The following is a 25,327-nucleotide window of genomic DNA, read 5'->3' on the forward strand; positions in this document are numbered from 1 at the left end:
ATATAAATAAAATAAAAATGTTCTAAACAATTTATTGGGCATTCAACAAATTACAAAGGTATACATGTATATATATATATAAATAGGTACATCAATCACATCAAGTCATTTTTAAAATCAATACATAATTAAAATAAATAAATATAGATACATATAAATTAATAATACTGCATTTTTACACTAATTTTCGGTATAAATTTATAACATAATATAATATGTATAATATTATGTGCTATCGATATCGCACTGTAATATCCATATCTTTTGGTTGTTCCGTCAGCAATTTTTTGGTCGTAATTGCTTCGTCTGTCAACATAGATATAACATATAATTTTATATACATTAAGCTGTATGGCGTAATATAAATAATAATTACCATTAGATGACAACGTATTAAAACTGTCCAGTTTTTTTCTACGTTTTACTGGGCTGGTCGCACATTGAGCAGAACCCTTACAGCGCACCATTTCTGAAAGCGAATCTCTAAGCCATTCTTTTTCTTTGGGCTCTAAAGTGTGAGCTCGATTTCGTTGTTGAAATGGATCGATTTTCATATTGTAAAACGTAACTAGTCCTGTGACGAATTCACAGTAAAGGAAATTGTGTGTGGCGTTAATCGTGCGAAGACACGAATATGTATTGTTATTCGCATTCATACAGAAACAAAATGGTCCCTCTGTAAAAAGAAAACAGACAAAAATCGATAAATTTTGTTGAATCGTTTAAAATGTTATGATTTGTATACGGCAAATATAGCAAGTTATCATCTACTCTAATAGAATAATTTTTCAAATAAAGGCGTTAAACAATTTGATGAGGTGATTATTATTTAAGCTCAGAGTGTAGGCTGACGAATAAATACCTACTTAGCAATTTCAAAAATGTATTTAAATATTTTTAAAAAAAGTCTTTAACTATATTATTTGTTTTTGAAAATAATTAGTGAACTATAATTTATTGTATACATAGGTACATACATAGCATACATTGCAGCATACATACTGCACAACACATAAGTGTATTGTGTTGTAGGTAGGTAACATTATAATATTTAGTTAGTATGCTATTGTTGTTGTTAAGTATAATAACTTTGGTTTTCAAAAGCATTCAAGCTATACCTACGCTTTAAAGAAACTATTTTTTTAAATCTAAAACTCGAAAAATAAAATAAAATTTGTAATTTTCAGCAGCTGTAGTAGATAAGTTTTATTTTTTATTTCTATTATTATATTGGCATAACTGCATAATATATTTGTATTTATTTATACTAACCATAGTATATTATCGTTAATAACAAATAAATGTCTGTAAACAACTCCTTAATATTATAATATTAGTCTTAATAAGAATCACCTATCTATTACCAGCTACACCTTAATTTATAACATAATATTATTAAGTTATAAAACACATTTATGTGTTAAGTTAGGCACCTATACTTAATATATATTATGGCGTTTTTATGATAGCAACTAGTAATTTACCTAATTAAAATATTAATAATAATGAAAAGTTATAGCTTAGATGATTTTGTAGATTGTAATGCTATACCAACAGTATTTTAAATAAATAGTAGGTACAAAACCTGTTTCTATCAAGTATCATATGCTAATTAGGAACATTACCTGTCCAAAGTGGTGCGGTTCGCCAATGATCATTATCATGATTGAAACAATTCATTTTTTCTAACATACATTCCTTATTTAGCTTAGAATTTTTCTTCCGAAATTTTCGTCCTTTTTTCTTTTGTCTATCAGCTTTTAATAGCTTTTTTACCTCCTTGTTTAATGCAGGGTCATTATCACTAAACCTTTTATATTAAAATCAAAATAAAGTTAGGTAGGTAATACTAATATAAATCTTATATAATGTGCTTACATGAAAGGTGTACAATAACACGTGTCTGCAGAAGTTTTTGTTTGTGATTTATGTCCATGATGTCTAAGAATATGAGGTTCAACTCCATCTACAAGTAAACTACCAGGACTCATGCTATAATTGTTTACAGGTACCATCCTATGTAAGATATTGTAAGAAAAGTTAAAAAATCAATTAAAAAATTTAATTAAACTTTCATTATTAAAATAATTCATGTTCAACAAACCTAAGATTCCATTGAGTCTGAGAGTAATCTGTTGGCAAATTATCAGAATCATCTTCATTTAGGTCATCTTCTGTGTCATCATCTTCTTCATCTTTGTCATCAATATTTGGCCGCTTTGTTTCAAGATGTTTTTGTATTTCTCTTAGTTTCTCTATTTTTTTTTGCAAGTTTGAAATTTGTTTTTGTACACGATTCTGACTGAATTTCCAAACTTTTGGATTGTTATATACAATATTTGTACACTTAACGTCACCATTGGGTGTAACTGTACAACTAGCTAGAGCAGAGTCATTAACCACTGTCATTGACTGTAAGTCATCAATTTGTTTGTTCAATACATTCTTAATCGAAGACATGTTATTATTGAAAGAAGCTATAATGTCTCTGCGAAAACGATCTTTAAAATTGGCTACTTTTAGATTTCTGAAAATTTATTAATTTAATGATTACTAAAATAAAAATTTTCCAATATAAACAATAAATGTTTACTTAGAATTATGTTTTTTGTTCTTATCCATTTCAAGTTTTGTGTATAGATTTCCATCAGCAGAAAAGCAAGTACATTTTTTAAGTCCGTTTAGAAGTCGATTACGGTTTTTTAAATTACACTTATGTTTTCGCCATCTTCAAAACACAGTAATAAATATTATAAATTAATATTTAATTATTCTAATTAGCTTTATTATTAAACATTATAATTTATAACTTACCTGAATCCATCACGAATACAATGCCATTTTTGTCCAGGTTTACAAGGAGACTGGTAATCTGATCTCTGGCACAATATAAAAAGTTCACTAGCTTTGTTACCAACAACAACTCCCAAATCATCTTCAATACTAAAATCTTTTTTTTTTTTTACATTAATTTTTTTTTTTTTTTTTTTTAATTTAAAGGAAATTACCATTGTTGATTGATGGTGATAAGACAGTAGACATTTTTTTATGTTTATTATATTCTCTTCGACCACTGCTTTCAATTAAAAATGTATCAGGCCAGTGTGAGACAAATTTCTTATTACCCTTTTTGTGTTTATGGAATAGTTTGAATGCAGAACGGCCATCCATATGAGCTGGAGGATTAACACCGGCAATGTCCAAAAATGTAGGTGCCAAGTCTATGTTAAGAAATATTTCATTTACTCTAAAATAATTAAATTCAATTATTAATAAAATAAGTATAGAATAAGTGAATAGATAAACACTATCTACTTATACACTTACTTTATTCCAGGTTCAATACCAGGTCCTCTTACTAACATTGGGACACGCACATCAAACTCAAATGGAAAAGATTTACCTTTAACTAAACCAAATTGACCTAAGTGATAACCATGGTCAGAAGTATATATAATATAAGTATTCTCCAATTCTCCTAATTGCTTCAGTTCTCCATAAACCTAATAGATAATAATAATAATAAAAAAATGTAACAATAAAGAAATTGTATTAATTACTTTATATTTTCACTTACTCTAGATACAGCATCGTCTACACTTTGTAATGTTTGCAATCTTTTTGTCATTAATAGATTTGTGAATTTTTTATGAATTGGTAACATTGGTCCAGTCCTTTGTAAAATCCATTGTTTATCAGGATTAGGAGCATAGTCATATGTAGGAGTGCTACAAATAATAAAATATATATTATATATAAATATTAAAGAAGATAAAAATTAAGGATTTTATGAATTAGAGTAAACAAAATTAAAAAAGTATATATTTAAAAAATAAATATTTTAAAAGTAATTTTAAGTTTTTCAAAAAAGAATTTATTTTATGACTGAATAGTATTTTGTTTAAAATAAAATTGAAACTAAAATAAATAATTATACAAAATGTATTCCTATAACCGTCTTAATGGGTTAAACAATAATATTTACAAGTTGAAAATATTTATGATTTAAACAAAAAAATATTAAACAATATTATTGTAATATTACCTATCTGCTTATATTATTTTTTTTATAATGTCAATTTTATTTTTAACATATTTAGTACTACTGCTGACGACTGGAATATAATAACTTACCAAGTTACAAATGGTTTTATAATATATCATTAATATCATTAATATTGTTATCATTATTATTTGTTTATTGCAAAATATTATATAGTTTAAAATATAACTATATAGCAAAAAATATGATAAGTCAGTTAAAATAACAGGTTTAATTTAGTATTTAGCACACTGCACACACGAACCGGTTTCATTTACAAGTTGTGCAGACGACTAGTTAGTAGTTAACACCCTCAACTTTGCGTATGCATAACTGATAACTCTCAGAATTAGGTAAAACTTACTGATGTGAAGTCACGTTAAAAAACATATCAGAGTATTCAGGCGCAGAGTCTTCGGGGCCGTGAGGTGACGGGAAACTCATTACAAGCATAAATGGACGATGGGGGTGGTGTTGTTTCGTGTGTCGAAGAAAGTTTATTGAGTCGTTGGTGACCAAATTTGGATAGTAATCCTGTAAATGAATTAAAAATTAAACGATTAACTATACTGAGCAATTTTAAACAATATAGGTATGTACTTACCTTATGGTAGTCGTCGCCATGTTTAATTTTTTTGCCATTTAAATTAATCGAATAATTGTAATATTTAGAATTCATAATAAGACCTCCCCATTGACGCCAGCCAGGAGGTATGTAGCTTCCATTATATTTGTTCAAATATTTTCCAAAATATCCTAAACATAATGCAATATTAATTTATTGATTTGTCCTCAAACACTTGAAATATTTAGAAAAATTACAGTTTATTATCAATTATAATTTTCTATTTGTGCTAATTTTCTATAGTTGGTTTTTTTAAATATATATGCATGAAGTACTTAAATATACCTGTATGATATCCTGCTTCATTGGTTAAATAAGTAGCAAATGTCCTTGACTCATGTACATTCTGCCATATTGGTCCACTGCAATTGTCATTGTTCGTGAACACTTCGTGGTTGTGCGTGTATAAACCGGTAAGCAATGAGCTTCTAGACGGGCAACACATAGGGGTAGTACTGTAGGCATGCTGGAATTCGGCACCTTCATCTCTGAGCAATTTTTTTGTTTTCTCCATATAGTCTAAAGATCCTATAAAAAAAAATCTTTTTTAAAAATAAATCACTTGAAACGTTAATGGATAATAAAATATGCACTTTTGCACATTATTGATTTACAGTATACTGTGTTTTGTGTTTGAACATTAAAAAGAAAATGTATTTATAGATTCATTAAGTGATCCATTGAATATTATATAGAAATAACTTAGCTAACGAGCAAAACTATTGAAGTTGTAAGTGTAAAAAATATTTTTTGAATAATAAATCTAATTTATATGTAAAATATATTGTTAAATTGTCTAATATTATTATAATAATTACTCAAGCAATTTCAATTTTGATTATAGTTAGGATAATTAGATCTGTTAATTTAATTATTATTTGTTTTATTTTAAAATAAAAATGACTTATTATCTACGCCTATATGACAGTTTTACTTTTTACTACTATCAAATTTTTAACTTTTACATTTATGCAAAACAATTAAAAAGTGGGTATAATCTAAAACAGTAAACTAACTTAAGTGGTAAAAATATAAGCTTTCTATAACGATGTCGTTGACTTAAAGTACTGGACTTTAAAATGAAGTTATTCTCATTGAATATAATTAATTAATGGTTTTTAGAAGTTAGAAGTTCATAAATATTTAGCTACAGGAATTATAGCTATAAATATAAGAAATTAACTGCATGCCTGCGTCTAAATTTTGATATCTTTTAAATTAATTTTACAAATTAAAACACGTAAACGAATAGATATCGTAAAAGAAAAATTTAAATAAATAGGTATTTACAGGAGTTTATAAGGTTTGAAAATAGTTTTCTATGTATTATATGAATCGGTTATAGTTATATTTGAATAATAAAGGTAAGTAGATAAACATTAAATATCATTAAATTATTTAGGGAAGTTAAAATTTCTGATTTTCATAAATAAATAAATTTCATAATAACATTTAAAAAATGTATTTATTACTAAAAACATTTTTATTTGAATACTAGTTGCATCAATATTCAATACTATAATAATTTTATAACAGATTATGATTAACTTTTTTCCAGTAGTGTATTATCCTTTTTTAAATCCTGATTTACCTACCAACTCCATAAAAAAAAAAGTCAAAAATATCAAAAATAACAAAAACTTATATTATTTAATATGAAAACAGCAATAAATCACGTAGTAAAAAAGTCATAATTTTAATATCAATTGTATAAGTATGAGTAATACTAGACTTGATAGTCGTAATCTATAATGGCATGAGTTTTAACTGCAGTAAGTTCGTTCAATCGCTGCAAAATGTAAGAAAATAGGTAAGTATAAATATTATTTATAACAGGATATGGGATGTTTAAATGTTGTTTGATTACCTACATTAACTTATAGTTAATTATTAGTTTTATTTGTCATAAAAAATATTTAAATATCTCAAAAATAAAAAAAAAATATTTATAAATCTGACGGTGTTAGTCATACAATCGTCAAATCAGTAGTTAAATGCCACTGGTGAAGACGTACGGAAATAAAAAAAAACGTTTCAGTCCAAAAATATTTGATGATTTAATTTTTAAAGATTCCTTGTCAACACATTCGCATGTTCCTATTTTCATAAATATTGAAGCTAAAATGTTATTTGAAGAAATGCAAAAAAAAGGTGGTCAAGTGGGTAACGTTCTGCTGTAGAGTAGGTATTGAGTAGACCTCGAACATAGAGTAGGTTACTGTAATTGGTGTGTTGGTGTGTTGAAAATTTCAAGTATTTACAGTAATTCGTTTTTGAGTTACAATTATATAAAAAAATCGATTTTTTTGAAAACTGCTTGAAACTTCTTACTTTTGACCTTTGCAATGCACCAAGGATATTCAATTTTCCTCCGGAAACAATCCCGAAGTTTTAAATCGAAGCATTATTTTGACAAGTTATGGCGTACACAGAAAAAAAAACCCGTATCATTAAAAAAAAAATCAATACATTCATCACTCCGTTCAGAATCTAAAACACGACATAATTCAAATAAAATTATTAGTGATATAACAAGAAGTATATACCTATTCCTAACACCGTCATCATATGGTATTTTTTCTATACTAACAACTAAGATTTAATTGATTGATAATTTTAAAATTAAAAACTCAACTAAAAATTTGATTTAATAATTTGCTAGAGAATTGGATCGCTATATATACCTACATATTATTTATTAATAAATTATTAATAATTATTCTTCATTAATTAATAAATAAATTATCGTTGGAATTTTTAACTATTATAATTTTATAAAGAACTTAGTCATTTTGAACATTCACTATGACGTGTTTTAGCTATAATAATTTTATGTTTAATATAGTATATAGGACAATTCTCCTTTTTTCCCATATAAAAAGACGTAATTTTCAGTAAGTAGGTTATTTCCTTTTGCAGCATATTTTTTAAGTCGAAAATTTTTCCCCAATTAGTATAATAAAAAATAATATCATAATAATAAGTAATGTTTAAAACAAGTATAATTACTTAGTATAAAGTATAATTTAAAAATATGGATTTAAGGATAATAAAAGTACTAAAGGCCACAAAAATGTAGTACCTATATTTATTTATAAAATATATTTTTTTCATTCATCATTAATAAAATTTAATTTACAAAATCTTTTAGTTAATTATACTTCTGTAGTGTTATATTTTTACTTAGTTTTTTTTTTTTAATATTATAATATATTTAAACTTATTATTATTATAATAGTACTTACTTTTTTTAGATCAAAGACAAATAAAAATTAATCGACATTAAAAAATGCATAAATATATATATTCATGGGAGTATTTGGTATCGCATTATTTTTTAATTCATTGCTTATTAAGATTAAAAAAAAAATAATAATTTTATTCTCAGATAATATTTTTAAGATATGAGAAAAAATCCTAATCCTTACCTAACTTAAAAAATATCCTACTCCACCCAAAACAGCTCCCTGTACATAAATGTTTGGGTGAAATAATTGTCGATTTACTTATATGCTTAGCTATTTTATAGTTGCTGTTTTAATATTATCAATTTTAGCTATTATGTCACTTAATTTAAATATCTTGTATATGGTTAACAGTAATTTATTCCTTATACGTTCATTTTATTTTGATAATCAATATATTAAACTATCACGCTTTCAAGGTATACCGCCATCTATATACTCAATTTTCGACCTAGTTATATCTACATCGAATTTTTTCATAACTCATATTTTATAAGTTCTAATTGTAAAGAAGTTTATAAAATTTCCCGTTTACCCTAAAAAATGTTTTAATTATTATCAATACCGTGGATTTATTGAGTATAGTGTATAATAATTTTTTCGTATAAAATATTTTGTTATAAGTTATGACTTATTTTATTTATTTTTTTAATTATTAGTATTATTATGTTCAAATTAAATATCATAACTAATCCTATTCTACTCCTGTATCTTTATATCCTGTCCATGGTTTTAGTGTTTTAATTTTAATTAATTAATTAATGTCCTTCTTTTCAAACATGCAGTATATTTTTTTTCTTAGCTCATCTTTCATCTTTTTAGTATCCAATTCTTTTTAACCCACTGTTGTTATTTTTCATAATCATTTTTTTTTTTTTTTTTTAATAATAACATTGTTGTCATTCATGTATAAATAATATAATCAAAGGCCGTTTTTAAAAAAAAATAACAAAATTAGTATAAAATAATCGGTGGCTTTTTATATTGACATTTTACAAGCAAAAAATATTAATCTTTAACGCAGTTATAATTATACCCATTAAAAATATATGTAGTTATAAGATATATTATTGTAAAAATTATCTTTAATTTTAATACCTATAGTTATTTTTTAAATATTTAAAAAGGAATACAAAGTCATCCTTTATAAATTATTTTAATTTATAACTGAAAGGTTGATTGATTGGTTGACCTCAATCAAACGGGTAGAAAACATAGCTATTCCATATTATAAAATATATAATATATTATTGATAAATAAATTATTAATAATATCGTCGTTGCAAAATGTATAATAATATTTCATATTTGTACATAATTATGATGTATAGGTAAATCTAGAATACAGTTTGAATTATCAAAGTTATTTGTAATCAATTGTCATATTTTGAAATATAATTTCTAAATATATTTAAATTAAAATAATATTTCATCGTGTACATATATAAAAAAATACTATAGTATTTATTTTTAATTTTTTTAAAACGTACAGAAAATATTTAAAAAATGTGTTGTAGAGGATAATAATTTAAAATATACGCTAATATAATAAAATATGTAAAAAATGCAAACGTTTTGGAATACTTTATTAGAAATTTACTTATTTTCAAAAATAAAAATGTTTCAAGTGTTTACTAAATACTTGGACTTTGTATAAATAAACAATCTATAATTACACTTAGGTACTTAATGATTTTCTGATAGAATCATATGAAGCATCTAAGGATTGGCACATTACCAAACATTTTTGTCAACATTGCTATTGATTCAATACATTTAATTATATATATTTTAACATTGTTTTAGTACAAAAATGTAAGTATATTACCAAAATAAATAAATACCTAAGCTTATAGATTAGTGATTGTGTGAGTAATATAATTTAAATCATAAATACTTAGTGGCTAGGGAAAACATGTTTTATTTCTTTGTAAAAAAATTATTGTTATGGTCAATTTCATATTGCGTGTTTATAATTAGGTTCCGGTACTTTAAACTAAAGTAATAAATTGCATTAAATTTTTCAAGTGAAACATTTTATAAAAATGGATATTTTAATTAATCATAGATACTAAACTATTTTATATTCTCTTTAACTTATATGAAGCATAGAATCCCAAAAATTCATACGAAAATCGTAGATTAATATAATAACAATTATGATGTTACTAAAGAAAAACGAATCTTTTGGATAAATATCACTAATTTAATTATATTATGTTATTCGTATATTATTTAGATTAATTTTATAATTACCCCTCCCCCCTTCAAGTTATAAGGTATTGTGTTTTTCCTAAGTAAAAAATTAAATCAATATTTATATAGTACAAAGTGTATTTGTATTTTGAATAATTCTAACCCAGAAAATAAAAAAAAAAACTACAATTTTTGATATTAATATTATAAAATTAGATAACAAAATATTTTGATTAAAAAAAATAATTAAAAATCTTGAATTTCTTTAATGTATAAAAATAGTACAAGCATTCTTAAAAATGCGAAGACGTTTAATCGTTTATCAAGAAAATTATGAAAATGATTACATACCATAAATCTACACAAAAGAATTATTAATATTTATACTCGTTATGATCCACCACTGAATTTAACCAAGTTTCACTTAGAAATTTAAAATTTATTGATAACCAAATATTTGTCTAACTACTGTGACGAACAATAATTATGTTATAATATTTGGCAGTATTTATTTTTGATTTAGTGAAGTGTTTTCAATTTTTAATTATTTATTTTATTTATCAATATGTAATTCTGTTTGAATGTATTGTTTTCGCTTTTAATAGGTTTTCTTCATAATTTCTCAATTAAAAAAGCTATAATAAATTAGGTTTATTCGGTATCTTACCTATTCTTAAATGTCAATTCAACATAAGTATACGTATACAAAGATAATATTATCAATTTGTTGTATATTTTTAAAAAGTATGACAAAAAAAAACAATTATAACTAATTAATATTTATATGGACAGTTAGTTTTAAAAATTCCGTCACATATCTATAGATAGGTACCTATAAAAAAAAATATGCACGAAATATATGTAGGTATTGTGCTTTGTGCTTATGTAAATTAATTATATAATTTTCTGAGACTAAAATTAGTTACATCAACCAGTAAAGTATACTAGCTATGCTAGTATTTACATACCTATTTTATATTTTTAAACGACAGCTATTAACTACGCGTTTTCACATGAAGTTTTAATATTAATTAAATAATATAATATTATGTATATTTTATGAATATACATATGACTATAACTATTTATATAATTATAAGGTTAAAATAATTCATTGTTTGAATAATTTTAAATAATTTTAATCGTAATCACAGCAGCAATCATAATTAATAAACTCATAGATATATGCCATTTTATGTATTAATATAAATCATAAACGTATACTAGAATTTCAATAGAATTGTGAACATTTTCGAAAGACTGATAGTGAAAATTTGTACGTTTAAGTGGTAAAACTTTAAATGGTATTACCTAATATTTTTTATATAATCATGTATTAGGTATACATAAATTATAGATAATTCTAATGATTTATAAGAAAATCGGTTGCCGCGCGGACTAGAGTGCTTGACGTAGGTAAGTAACTGTATACCTTATTTATAATAACCAATATATATAACTACCTATATAACTACACTGAATGACAAAATAAATAGGAGAATCCCTCTTACCTAGTTCCGCATCTTGATCGTCGGTCAGGACCAGTACGATGTTGGGCCTCCTCATTCGATCACTGTTCCCGGTGTCCTCAGCATGCTGGTGGTGCTGATGCTGCTGGGTCTTGCGAAACTTGTGCACTCGCCGGCGCGGAAGCACCGCATTATCTCGCTGCATGAACGCGTCCTGATCCAAAGCTTGCACCGTGCACCACGAGATAACCGTCAGCCACCACAGACATCGGTACCATAGCGACAGTCCGCGGACGATGCCGCCGCTGCTCCTGGTGGTATCCATTTAACGATGGTATTATCACGACACTACCAATTACCACCCTTCTTCTGGATGGATGTAGACGGTTATTTAATAACAGCCGGTGACGGACAGTTCGCCTTGGCTGCGGACCGGATACATCATCTGAGCACAGGAATAAAATAAATCGCGAATTATTATAATATAATCCTTAAAATATTTATTATTATACAATCGCGGCCCGACGGGTTTGTCGTGTCCCTCCGGCGAGGGATGCGATGTGATAGGAATATACCGACTGAGACGCACTCTCACTGGGTCAACTCAATTAGCGTTTGGCGCACGAAGCGAGAATGAACTTCGTCTCGTGTTAGCGCGAAGAACCAAGTCGCGGGTACTGCCAGCGGCACAGTGTTACCGCTCGTCGCGGCGCAAATTAACGCACCGTCCACTGTTTACACATTCAGGTCAACGGCCTTCCGGTCGCGACGGCTCGTCTTCTCTTTTATTTCTCCTCATCTGTACCCAATATACTTCTATACGTTTTTCTACACGTACTTCCGATCGGACACCGAGCGGAAATTGCAATCGTTACCTACATAATTAATTCAACTGGTGTGTGGGAAGTAGACGAATACCTAGTTGTCTAATAATTACGCACTAATTGTGAAAAATCAGAATTCGTAATTCCAAGACGGTCACGTTTGATATAAATCACGCTGATCACTGACTTCCTTGGTGTGATGAAAATTTCACGAGTTTGTACGTAAACATACGAAAGCATGTCTATTGCAGTGGTTACATTTAGATTCTAAGCGGAGCGAGGTAGCTATAAATAAAACACGTCTTATAATATAATTATAAAATATATAAACCTACGTATACATGTATATTTTTTAAACAACTCTTTTGAAACCAATAAATCAGGATCTCTATAAAGATTGAAAAATTATTGTCGATTAATATTTGAGTTAACTAAGTTCAGTGCAGTTTTGAGTAATCTGAGATACGATAAAAAGTGAAAATCATTTTTTGAACGCAACAAGTATAGCTTTCAAATTCAATAAGGATTCAGTAACTACCTATACCTCTTTTTTGCTATTTTAAAAGTCGTCACTATAGGTATTACATAACATTTAAATTAAAATCTGAATTAATAATGCTTTAATAATAAAAACTGTATTGTTTTAATTAGGTTAAAATAAAATGATAATATTTTCTTTATAGATCAAAATGAGTCATTACCTATATGTTTTTAATTTCAAAGTATTAAAATTAAACTGATGACTTTTAAATTTAAATTTATTTTTTATAAATTATTTTTACGTTCATAAAATATTAATTGTCTTAGTCAATTTACAATGCCATTTAAGTATACATTTTTGAAAAGTAAATGCATACTGGCAAATTGAATTAAACTACAATAAATCTGTTTGTATAACCTTCGAATTAAGATATAAACTTTGTCTTAATATTACCGTAAAATATTTACTATAGGTATCTCTTATCACACTATTAAATATATAGCTTTTTACCTCGATAAAAGATTAACTTAGTAAAATCATGTTAAGACAAGATGATTAATCTTCAACGCTTGTTCTCACTCACTAAAAATTAATTCAAAGAACGAATACTATAAATATATTACTACCTTTGCTACTAATATATGTAAAACGCTCCTAATGGACCTGATATTAATATGGATGTATGGGATTCAATTTTTGTAAATAAATCAAATTTAAAAAAAATTCAAACATTAAAAAATACTACGAATTACAAGATTACAAATACTCTCCCTTTATATCTAATCTGACCCTATACACAAAAATATTAGCATTAAAGCAATTAAGTAAGAAGTAGCAATCTTTTACTCATTTTTCTTTATTAAATTAGAAAACCATCAAAATTCATTGATTAATAATTATTGGCTAATATATAAAATCCTATTATATATAAATCCTCGTCATAAACTTTAAAGAAAATGGTCTCTTAATCTTTTAATTTAATCTAACGTACAATATACCAAGTTCAGAGTCACTTATGGTAATCATGCAACCCCAATAATGCTTTTATTCCTAGTCTCACAAATACTTATTGTGGTTGTTGTATTGATTAAATATTTTTAATAAAAAATAAAATAAAATATTATTTAATTATAAATTATAATAAAAGTACACGAAAACATCTGTTGGGTAAATTAGGACCTGTACACAAATCACGTAATTAATTTTATTTTTATTTTTATTTATCTCCACTCTCCACATAATATAATAAACTTATCATGATTGCCATGATAGTAAAAATGGTATAAAAATGTATACCGTTATCACATCTCAGATTATTTACTTAAATCATTGAATTAAATATTATGAGTTGGTAAAATATTTTGAATTAACATGCCAACATATTATTATCCTTACTTATTAATATGCAATATGTACTCAACACATTATAAGTGCATTATTGTATAAAGTTATGTTTAAATATCACTCATGAAATTTTTTGCTATTAAATGATTTAATTATTTCAATGATTATAGAAAGAGATTATATCTTTTAAATTACATTAATTGGATAAATTTATTTCTAAAATATAAATAATGCGTACTAATATGAAAATAAATATATAATTTCACCAATGTTATTTATCATATGTATACCTATTATGAAATTTTTAATAATTTACATTAAAAATTACAATATAGAATAATATGTGGATTCACGCGATTATAAATAATATTATAAGTATGTATATTTTTATATTATTTAATTTTAAATAACAAAAATTAGATTTAAATGTATTTTAATATCATTTTAAAAACTATACATACATAATACATAAAAATATATGAAATAATATAAATGTAATATAATATAATAAATAATAATATTAACTATTAAAATCACAAATACAAAACAAAGAAAAAACTGGTTTTTGTCAAGACTAAGAAAACTGTGAAAATTGAATAGGTATCTACTATATAATAATGTAGGTAATATATTATACATTGACCATGTAATGTAACACCAGCAAGCCACACATGAAGCACTGCAATAAATACTCTAATATAATCCAGTAAAATTATTATGAGCTATAAATTATTTTATACAGAAGTCAATAGTATTCTAATTCTACAAGTTAAAAACGTAAAAATCAAAATATACAAACGACATAATGTATTTAAAAATTGTACATACTGTACACATATTCATAGTGAGAAGAAAAACTATTTTTATGACCCTTTAACCATTTACATTTTATATTTTATAATATTAGAAAATAATAGTTATGATATATAGTCCATTAAATTAAGAATGAAATACATTACATGAATACAATTATTTCAACTTGTAAAACTTTATAGTTATTATTTAGTGGATAAAATGAAGATGTAAATATTAATACAGCACAATAGCGATTGTGAGCGAAACCAAATTTTAAAAATGTGGTACATACTATATATATATAGTTATACACATATTATAACAGTTTGTTGAGTAGGTATAAACATTTTATGCCAATTAGAAGGCTAATATATAATTACAAATATGATGCACACACATGCATTTATTCTTCGATTATTTATAGTTTTATTTGGTTGGTAGGTATTATTCTGATGATTCATCGTTCATAACAATCAAATGTATTGTGATAAAAGTCAGCAAACTTGTTTTTGAAAAATAAAAAATTAAACAAACAATTGCTAACATAAAGAACTAATGATTACGTTAAATAAATAGTACATATATAATGTGAATAAAATTTTAAATGAGTAGTACAAAATCGAGTTGCAAGACATTCGAGCCAAAATTTATAAAACAGGTCCAAACTGCACCTTTGCCTTACACATTTCAAACCAGACCAGTTAAGAATAAAGAACCATGACTAGTATAATATTTTATCGGCTAACTACAAAAAAAATATATATATACTCACTTTATTATAATATATTGCCAATTATTAAAAATAGGACGGATAAAATAAATATTTTAAATATCTAATTATTAGATATATCTTAATATAACCCCAATCTCGTTGTATACATGTAAACTGGAAAATTAATTTTTGAATGTATAATAATTTAAACAATTTCAAGTATAAATGGTAGCCCAAATATATGGCAATTATTTATTTCTAAAAGTTTAAAGAGAGATAATGAAAACAGAAATGAACTAATTTCTATGATACATTAAAATATGCAGAATAATAAAAAAAAAAATATGACAAACAAAATATATTCTGACCTGCTTAAAAACTGTATTGAAGTAAAATAAATACATGTTAAATTTTTAAAATGAACTACTATAATTTAAACAAAAAATTATGTAATATACATTGTCCAGAGTATTTTTGTATTTATTGCAGGTAACTATACCGGTTTTGGTTAAAAAAACTATCCTCGTAGTTCGTAATAATCCTGATTAAATATACCTATGTATATTTGTAATATTTTTATATCAGTAATCAGTATAATATGTATATATTTAGTTAAACATAGGGTCTACGATTCTAACTTTTTACAAATTATTTTGTATTTTTTGTAGATAATATAAAACTAAAGATAGTATATAATCTCATATAGACTTGAATAAATACCTATACGGCTGTACCAAAAGGCAGAAGATTGATCATACATTAACGGCTTAATCGCTTATTGTGTACCGAAGCGAAGACTAAGATTTTAAACAGTGTACCTTTTCACAAATAACTCATTGTATAAGAGGATTGGAAGTGGTGATTATCTGTCTATCACATATTCATAAATATGACAGTTTAATTTATAATACATTTTCAAGTACCGAATAATCTAGAGATTTGATAGACATTTTGGAAACCGATATGAATTTACTGCAGTAAAGTTTAGTTTAGATTTATTTTCCAATATTTAAAATTTAAGTATAACATTTTTTTAATTCTATTTTGTACGATTTTGACAGGAAACTGTAAATAAAAATCATTATTTATGTAAATATTTTTTTATTTTACATAATCTAGGTATTGTTCTTAAATATATCAATCATCAGATCAGAATTTTTCATCATTATTTTCCTTAAAATGTACTTATTCGTTATTTATGTAGATAAACGGTCCTGAGATAGGATTAAAATGTCTAATATATAGATATAACCAAGACTAATCATTAAATAAACTTTTAATTTTATAAATAAGTCATGAACTTAAAATGTATAACTCAAATATAACTTTTGGAATACTATTAATTCAAGAAAGAGTAATCAGTAAAAATACAAAATAAATATTTCCATAAATAACTTTATTTAACCTTAATGATTTTTTTGGTCAAATTAGGTTCTTAAAAAAAAAATAAATCGTTACCGGTTTCGATTCCAGTTCTTAAAATTACAGAATAAAGATTTTCGGTAAATACCAGTATTCAGAAGTATTCCCGGAATTTCCCAGAAGTTTTTCCAATAGTAAAAAAAAAAAAAAATACCTAATTAAATAAGTATAATCTTAATACCTAAAATTATAAGAATGAATCATAGATTTTTTATTGAGGTTGAAAAAACTTAAATAAGCTAATTATTTTTATAAAATCATCCAAAACAATTTTTTAAAAACCTAGATCGACACGGGTTGTAAGAATTTGTGATAACAATGTATTATAGTTTCATACTCAATTGTCTCTAACAAAAGTAATTTTATTTAATTAACAGTCTTAATTTTCGAAAGATACCTGTCCACGTGACCAAGTAATCAAGTTTGTAATTATTTATGTACTAATACCACATGCTTGTTTATATTAAACACAAGACACAATTTTCTATGCTTGAAAAGGATATTGCTATAAATAATCTCTAGACATTAATCAATCCTAATTAGAATCGATTTTATACAGTTCATAGTTTCATTATTAACTTCCTCTATAGCTGCGAGACAGTCATTCTTAGAAAATTGTAAGTTTCAATCGAAAAAGTTAAAAGTTAAAATTATTGAAATGTATATATCAATGTATGACAAAAAAATTGTGCCGTACCTGTGCATTGAGATTTAAATAAAAGTTTCAATATACAAATCATAATTGTTGTAAATAAGTAAGACTTAATTTAATACTTATCTAATATTTTATTATTCTAAATAAATTTTAAATTATCAAATATTTTGGACATTTTAGTATTATATCATACGTGCTATAATACTATATTATTTTTATAAACATACAGTATTATAGCATAAATCATACACCATGTGTGCATATATATTATATATAAATAATAGGAGTATATATTTATTAAGTAGTCCATTTTTATGACAGTGTATTACGACTATAGTTGTAATTATTATTTTATTAGTTACCTATTGTCTAAAACTACAAATAAACTATAATTATAAGAAAACTTATGACGATGGATCATGATTTAGTATTAACGATAATAAAAATATGATATGAATGATTAAAGAACGAGCAAATAATTATTTATAATATATTACAATATTTTGATGATTGCGCATGTTTTATGGTTTTCTGGAACTTTAATAGATAATTTGAGTAGAAAATTATAAATCTATGTATGCATTTAAAACCAAATTCAATGAAAAAATTATTATTATTTATTACCTAAATAAATAAACTAGCTAAATAATATTGAAAACGAATAATTCTATTTCGACAAATATTGGTACCGAATCCGGATTAGATTTCTAAGAAAATTGAAAAATAGTTCTTGTAAAATTCATATACTATTTTCAAAACTTTCCAGTTCAAATAGGTACCAACAGTTTAATTTAAGTTCAAGCCCGATCTGAATTAATACCAACATACAATCAAAACATAGATTGTAAATATAACATTGTTGCAATGTACATTGGATCTAAATATATTGTACTCAAACAATTTTTGCAAATTATAAATTATTAATGGATCAAAAATTTAGTATCACCATATTGCAAACCCATAATAATGAACATATTATTATCCTCAGTACACACTACACAATATAATAACTTAAAACTACTCGTACCAATTTCAATTTAAATAAACCAAAATTTTCAAATGATCTTCCAATTATGAGAAAAAAGGGTGTTTCTCATTTTTGAATAAAAAGAAGTTTGTGACACTCCTTAAATGCTATAAAAGAACTAAGTATTTGAAATATGGCCAGTATATTTAAGTAATTTATCACTTATCTATTAATATTACTTATTTTTAAAAGTTCCAAAAATCAGAATTTGAATAGATTTTGAAAGGAATAATGGGGTTGATCACGATGCATTCATGGTGAATCGCCCTGTAAATATCATACAAAGACGGTTGATTACATTAATATGTAATTACTAATTAGATATAAAGTAAAATATGAACTTGGTTCGCTATAGGTCAGTAGGACAATGCTGAATTACCAGGAATTGAAATTTAAACTATAGTAGGTAAAACCGACAACGTAGGTATATTCTTCTTATTATTACGTGGTGAATTTTAAATTACTAGTATAATAATATTGAATGTTAAAATGAAATATTTTTTTCCGACATTGACAGAAATAATCAATGCGAAGTATAGCCATGTATATAGGAAATAGGAATACCTTATCACATTATCAGATATATAAAATATGCATTTCAGTGAAATGATTTTACTATATTATTGTACCCCCTGATGTAAAATATTTAAATATAAAAAACAATAAAAATAAAATTGATCCAACAGATTTCTTATTAGTGCTTAAATTGTCATATTAATCTTAGATTAAGATTTGGAACTAAAAAACAAATAATCAGAATCTAGTTAAGATTTTGGCAGCATAATAATATATAATATAGATATATTATAATATTAGGCACCTGTCTGTATTCATATCTCATTTTTAATCACTATAAGACATTTATTATCGACACAATATTTATGTTTTATATTGCTATAAAAATAAACAAGAAATTATAAACGATATTATTGACCTTGTTTAGAATAATAACGAATCACATTTAATTTTAGAGCACAAATGTGTCATTTATTAAAGGGATATGCTTAGTTCATCTCTACATAACATCTTGAGATTAAAAAATAGTTGTAATAATTGATTTTTGAAGGTTTTATATTTATTGTATGTTAAGTGTGGGTGAATAACAATCACGATTTCGAAAACCTTTCGAAACATTCATTGAAGAAAATAAACCACGTAGTGTACACAATACACATAGACATTTGTATAAGATTTACAGAATAAGGTACAATATTATAAAACGGTCAGTAGGCACCGAAATGTCTGCAGCCCAACGTCCTGCAATCCTCATACCTGCTCGTTGTGTTGTTCCATAACAATAGCCACATGTAATCTAGTCTACTTTTTCTCTCTCACACTTTGGGGTCTAATATAATCCTTGTTTTTTTTCTTTTCGGTACTCGTAGTATCATGCTGTGTTTGACATATAATAAAAGAAAAATGGTCCCAAAACCGTGAACAGATGGTTACTTAATGCTCCCGACTATCCACCGGAAGAGTCGGATGAGAAAAAGAGAGAACATCAATTTTGCAGACTTCGTGACCAGTAAACAGACACGGGAATCAAAATAACTGTGGACCGGGATATCTATGACCTACGGTTGACACTTTGTCAAGGGCAGACAAATGAATTTAAGATGTATAAAAAAAATACGTATTTATTACGAATTGAGTGTATTTTTTTTTTTACTTTACATTCCCATAAAATATAGAATACTAACACAGATACCTCTAAAAGTACAATGTATTTTATATAATATAAAAGGTACAATATTTCATTCTTTCACACTTATAACTCACAATATTGTTTAATAAGAAAATAGAAAAAATATCACAATTTTAGTTTTTTTCAATGAAATATTAATCTTACTAAATACTTGAAAGATCAAATTATACATAATGATTATTTTAAAATGAATGGTATAGATATATGTATAAAAGCTAACTTATTTTTTATAAAAATTATAATGATACTAAATTTTGTCAATTATATTAATAATTCTGTAATAATAAAAATAATATTTTACAGTAATGAATGTATTGATTTTACAATGGGTATTTAAAAAAATAAAAATTCATTCATCTTATTTTAACTTTCAGCAATATTTCTTGTAGGTACATTTTTACAAGCGTTACGAAAAACAAAAAAAAATGTTAAACAAAGTTTATAATATAAGTAGCTTGTATTATAACATGTTTATTTAAAAAACAATCACCCGATGATGAAAAATCGAAAATAATAAAAGTTGGGAACCCTCATATTTAACAAATAGGCCAAACCAAATGAGTTTAAGGTTACCAAGTGTTATAATGAGATGAAAATGCAAACCAAAACATTTCCATCGATTTTTTCTGATTACCGGTAAACATAGGTAGTAACAAAATATATTAAACTAAATGATAAGCCATGTTTAGTCTTATATTGACACATTCAAGTGAATACAATATGTTAATTAGTAAGTATAATTTTAGTGTTTTGATTTCTTTAATTAAAATAAAATTCTTATGAATTTCAAATAATTACAATTATTTGTTTTGTTAATTAACATAAACAGAAAAATATTTCTGTACTAATATACAGAATAGAGGAACTACTGGATATATTTAAATTAAATTAAATCCTTTGATTTAGTTTTTAGTTAACTGGCTAAAGTTAACTTTTATGTATATAGGTAGGTACACTATAGTTAAGAATGTGTTCTAAATACTTCATAATTAGGTTATATTATCAGGTTATTATAATTTAAAATAATCGATCAAAATCAAAATGTTTAGTATAAATAAATTATAAAATACTTATAAATATTTAACAAATATAAAAACGCATTTATTAAATTTAAAAAAAGTAAATTGATGTTACTTAAGGGTCTGTATTCTGTAAGTTATAATATAAAACCCATTAAAAATATTATATCATTATCATGCAATTCATAAATATTTATATACATGTATATTAATAGGTATCCAAAAACAATCAGTTATAGATAGGTATGTGTTTTGAGTTTTTTATAGGTATTATATTATATATATATGTTAGTATATTTTTTAATAATTTGGATAATGGACGTATTGAAAATTATAATACTAAATAATACCTTGATTTATTGTATAAAACAAATTATACATTTTATCCTAATAAGTATACCGTTTAGTGTATTTATCGAACATTCGTACCTAAATACGAATGAGTATAGATAGAAGATTTAACAATGGCGTGTATCTAATAGTATCTATATGCTAGATAAAAAAAAATCTGATAGCAACGAAAAACGTATTCCTCATAAAGCTACCTACTCGAGTCTTAAATGTACAAAAGGTAATTTCATATTTAAATATTGTTATAGTTACATGTAACCTGTGTGCAGATACTCACCTATTAAATCCGTTGCGAATAAAATTATAATATCGTAACACCACACACTGCGAGATGCACCGTGCAAAAACTGCCGTCATTTTATCATTCCGATTTGATCTATAGGATTTCTCGGAACGCTGAAAGGCGATTAAAGCGCTGTCTCAACATTCAACGTTGCGCGTAAAATTTAAAATAACAAATTGTGTTTAAATTTCGCGTTATCATTTGTTGATTGAACGGACTGGGCGCGGCAAGCCGATGATAACAATTAAAGAGAAACGGCGGCCGACGACGTCGGCAGCGGCGCGGCGGCAGTGACGGCATCACAGCAGCTGCACCAGACTGGTAAAAAAAAATATATATAATACGTTTTACCGGCTTACCGCACGCCGTCGTTGTCCGCTATATTACGTTACACACGAGAGGTGGATGATTTTTTTTTTTTCATAAAATATTTATTATTATTATTATTATTATTACTATCATCATTGTGAACACCGTTGTAGGAATGTACGCACACGGTGAATATTATTCTAAACGATTCTTTACATAGTACATAACGCCTAACCACAAAAAATATTATATCCTTATATAGCTTATGAGTTTACATACCTATATACGGTTTAATAATATTATCTATGAGTGTGTTTTGCGTTAAGATAATACATAATATATATATATTATAATATGTACCTACTATATTTATATAGGTTTGATGTATACGTAATTTTTAGGTTTCTACAGTGGTCTACTGCAGTTACAAGTTCTGATCTATATACAATATTCTGTTTTATTTATCATACATTATTTTTACGTAGGTACCTATTTATAATAAGCTGTTTAACAAACATGTCCATCGTATATACACGAGGCGAAGGTTCTGAAAGATTTCATTGTAAAATCAAGTACAATAGTTGCGGAATTAAGTGCAGTACGCCAGTACCTACTCATTATTATAATAATACATGAAGGCAAATAACGGACATTTGTATGTAATATATTATGATCACGATGTGTAATACGTGCCGTGAAAAATAGGTACAGCAAAACAAAATTCAGAGAACAAATGAGAATAAAAAATAGAAATGGTAGAATTTTTTTAGGACACCTTACCTTTTTAGAATGCAATTTATATTGTTGTGTAGAAAATGATCCTTTTTAAGACCTAAACGGTAGACATTTGGGCGTCTTTATATACGTAACTACCTAACAAGTAACATAATGTACGCGTTGGATGACATGTTTTAAAAACAATTATTTAAACAACCATAACTGTTTTTAAATTGAGTTTTATAAAAATAAATTTACTTAGAAATATACCTATAATATTATACCATTTAATAGCTATAGTGTCTAGTATATCACTGTATTAATATTAATATTATATTCCCGATTTTAGGAATAGGATATTATATAAATATTTATACTTATAACTTATAACCATATAATATAATGTATACGTATCTTAGTATAATGTATAAATATACTATTTCTGATTTTAGAATGCCTGTATAATAATACTCCTACTATAGTAATAGGCAATAGGGATAGTAATTTAATGTATAGTTTATAGTTAGCTTTATAGCTACTAATTATTAAAGTGATGTAATAATAATAATTAAAGATCGAAATCTAATAATTATGATTAGATCGAAATTGGATTGAAAATGTTTCGTTTCTTAAAAAGACTTAAGACTAAATTTTATTGAAACAAGAACAACTTATAGCTAATCCAGCATCAAAGAAAAACGATAACTCCTCCGCCTGAGTAGATTCATTTATAGACTATTATAAAGCATATAAATATATAATATATATACGTGTATAGTATTATACAATATATAATATATAGTATTCACTTAACGTTATAAATGATGTTGGACACCTACAGATGGGACGTACCACGTATAGTACTGGCAGTAAATAGGTATGCGTTAGTAATATTCTTGTATATTTTAGTTTTGAAGCAAAGAATTATAATGAACACGTCTAAATTATATATTGACACATTGTATCTTATAAAATAAAACGAAACTATAGGTAATAGTATAATCTATAAAATATTGAAATAAACAAAATGTTGATATCAAGCACAACATTGATTTGTTTCTTGTACCAATATAGTAACGTCAAAAAATATTTTCAATTTATTTATAGGATACCATACCAGTAATTATCAGATAAAGTATAGGTACATAGTAAAACTAACACAATGAGATTGATACGAATTTCAATATATAGAATCTACATGAACAATTTGAAGTGGTAATGATAAATATATAATAATTATTAAAATGTATGTTGTATGTATCATAATTAAGTAAGTATACTGATTACTGGTATAGTGATATATTATATAATAATATAATTATAATATACATATAAAAAAACAAGGGAAATACTGATGGTATCCTGAGTAAGTCTCGTTTTAATTTTTACCTTTTTCATTGTCCAAATGCGTTGACAATTTTAATGACAAATTATAAAGATTATCTTGATTGTGTTTTTGACCTGTAACTGTATACCTTATTAAAATAAACTAATTGGCTAAATGATACAAATCCGATAATTGACTATGATAGTTCAAATTTAAAATAATAGTATTATAAACGTAATTTTTATAATACCTAATGCAGCATGGTGACAAAACTACATTCTATAATTCAAAATCAATAATAACTAAACACGACTACACTATATGACTCATTTACGGTAAGAGCGAGTATAATAGTTTCCCGATGAACAATATTTATATAAATAATTTTCAAAAAATTGTCTTAATAAATAACAATAAACAAAATACAAAAAACTAATAAAATCCAAACAAAAATTATCATTTATGGTAGGTAATAATCAAATTAATATCTATAATATAAACAAACCTAATACTAAATCCATTAACCGTATCTATTGAATAGGAGCTAATATTTTTTCTTTATTAGATTTAATAATCCTAGGATTGAAAGTTTTGTCAGTATACTTTTTAGTATTAAATATCTAAATATCGGTGTACCCGCGGTTGTTGGTGATGATCAATACTTGAATTATATACACCACAATAACGAAATTCCGAATTAATCATCATTACTGTATACTACTCATATATAATACCGCAAAAGTACCTATAATTTAAAAACATGTATTAATAGTATATTG

The 25,327-nt window shown here is 25.3% G+C and overlaps 1 protein-coding gene across 3 annotated transcripts; it reads right to left on the reverse strand.

Annotated features, from left to right (window-relative positions):
- Positions 1 to 18: 18 nt before the first annotated feature.
- Positions 19 to 22,481, reverse strand: LOC114120384 (putative extracellular sulfatase Sulf-1 homolog). 3 transcript variants are annotated; one of them, XM_027982270.2, is made up of 15 exons: positions 22,190 to 22,481; positions 11,620 to 12,022; positions 4,953 to 5,195; positions 4,647 to 4,798; positions 4,407 to 4,576; positions 3,578 to 3,728; positions 3,328 to 3,503; positions 3,009 to 3,247; positions 2,815 to 2,950; positions 2,594 to 2,728; positions 2,105 to 2,527; positions 1,879 to 2,016; positions 1,626 to 1,810; positions 377 to 676; positions 19 to 306 (listed from the first exon to the last, which is right to left on the reverse strand). In XM_027982270.2, the coding sequence occupies exons 2-15, from the start codon at positions 11,900 to 11,902 to the stop codon at positions 233 to 235; spliced, it is 2,805 nt and encodes a 934-aa protein (XP_027838071.2). In that variant the 5' UTR covers positions 11,903 to 12,022; positions 22,190 to 22,481; the 3' UTR covers positions 19 to 232. The 3 variants fall into 3 exon arrangements, with proteins under 3 accessions (XP_027838071.2, XP_027838074.2, XP_050058158.1); XM_027982273.2 differs by lacking the exon at positions 22,190 to 22,481 and adding an exon at positions 12,090 to 12,663; XM_050202201.1 differs by lacking the exon at positions 22,190 to 22,481 and adding an exon at positions 6,999 to 7,157 and having other exon boundaries at positions 11,620 to 11,766.
- Between the last annotated feature and the right edge of the window lie 2,846 nt (positions 22,482 to 25,327).

Source organism: Aphis gossypii, chromosome 2 (assembly GCF_020184175.1).
Source record: "Aphis gossypii isolate Hap1 chromosome 2, ASM2018417v2, whole genome shotgun sequence".
Classification (NCBI taxonomy): Eukaryota; Metazoa; Arthropoda; class Insecta; order Hemiptera; family Aphididae; genus Aphis; species Aphis gossypii.

Bases quoted from the DNA above. Each gene is read 5' to 3' on its own strand.
- LOC114120384 (XM_027982270.2), bottom strand. From the start codon at position 11,902: ATGGATACCACCAGGAGCAGCGGCGGCATCGTCCGCGGACTGTCGCTA. The intron at 4,577-4,646 runs GTAAGTACATAC...ATTCATTTACAG, and splicing joins ATGGCGACGACTACCATAAG to GATTACTATCCAAATTTGGT. The intron at 1,811-1,878 runs GTAAGCACATTA...TTAATATAAAAG, and splicing joins TGTTATTGTACACCTTTCAT to GTTTAGTGATAATGACCCTG.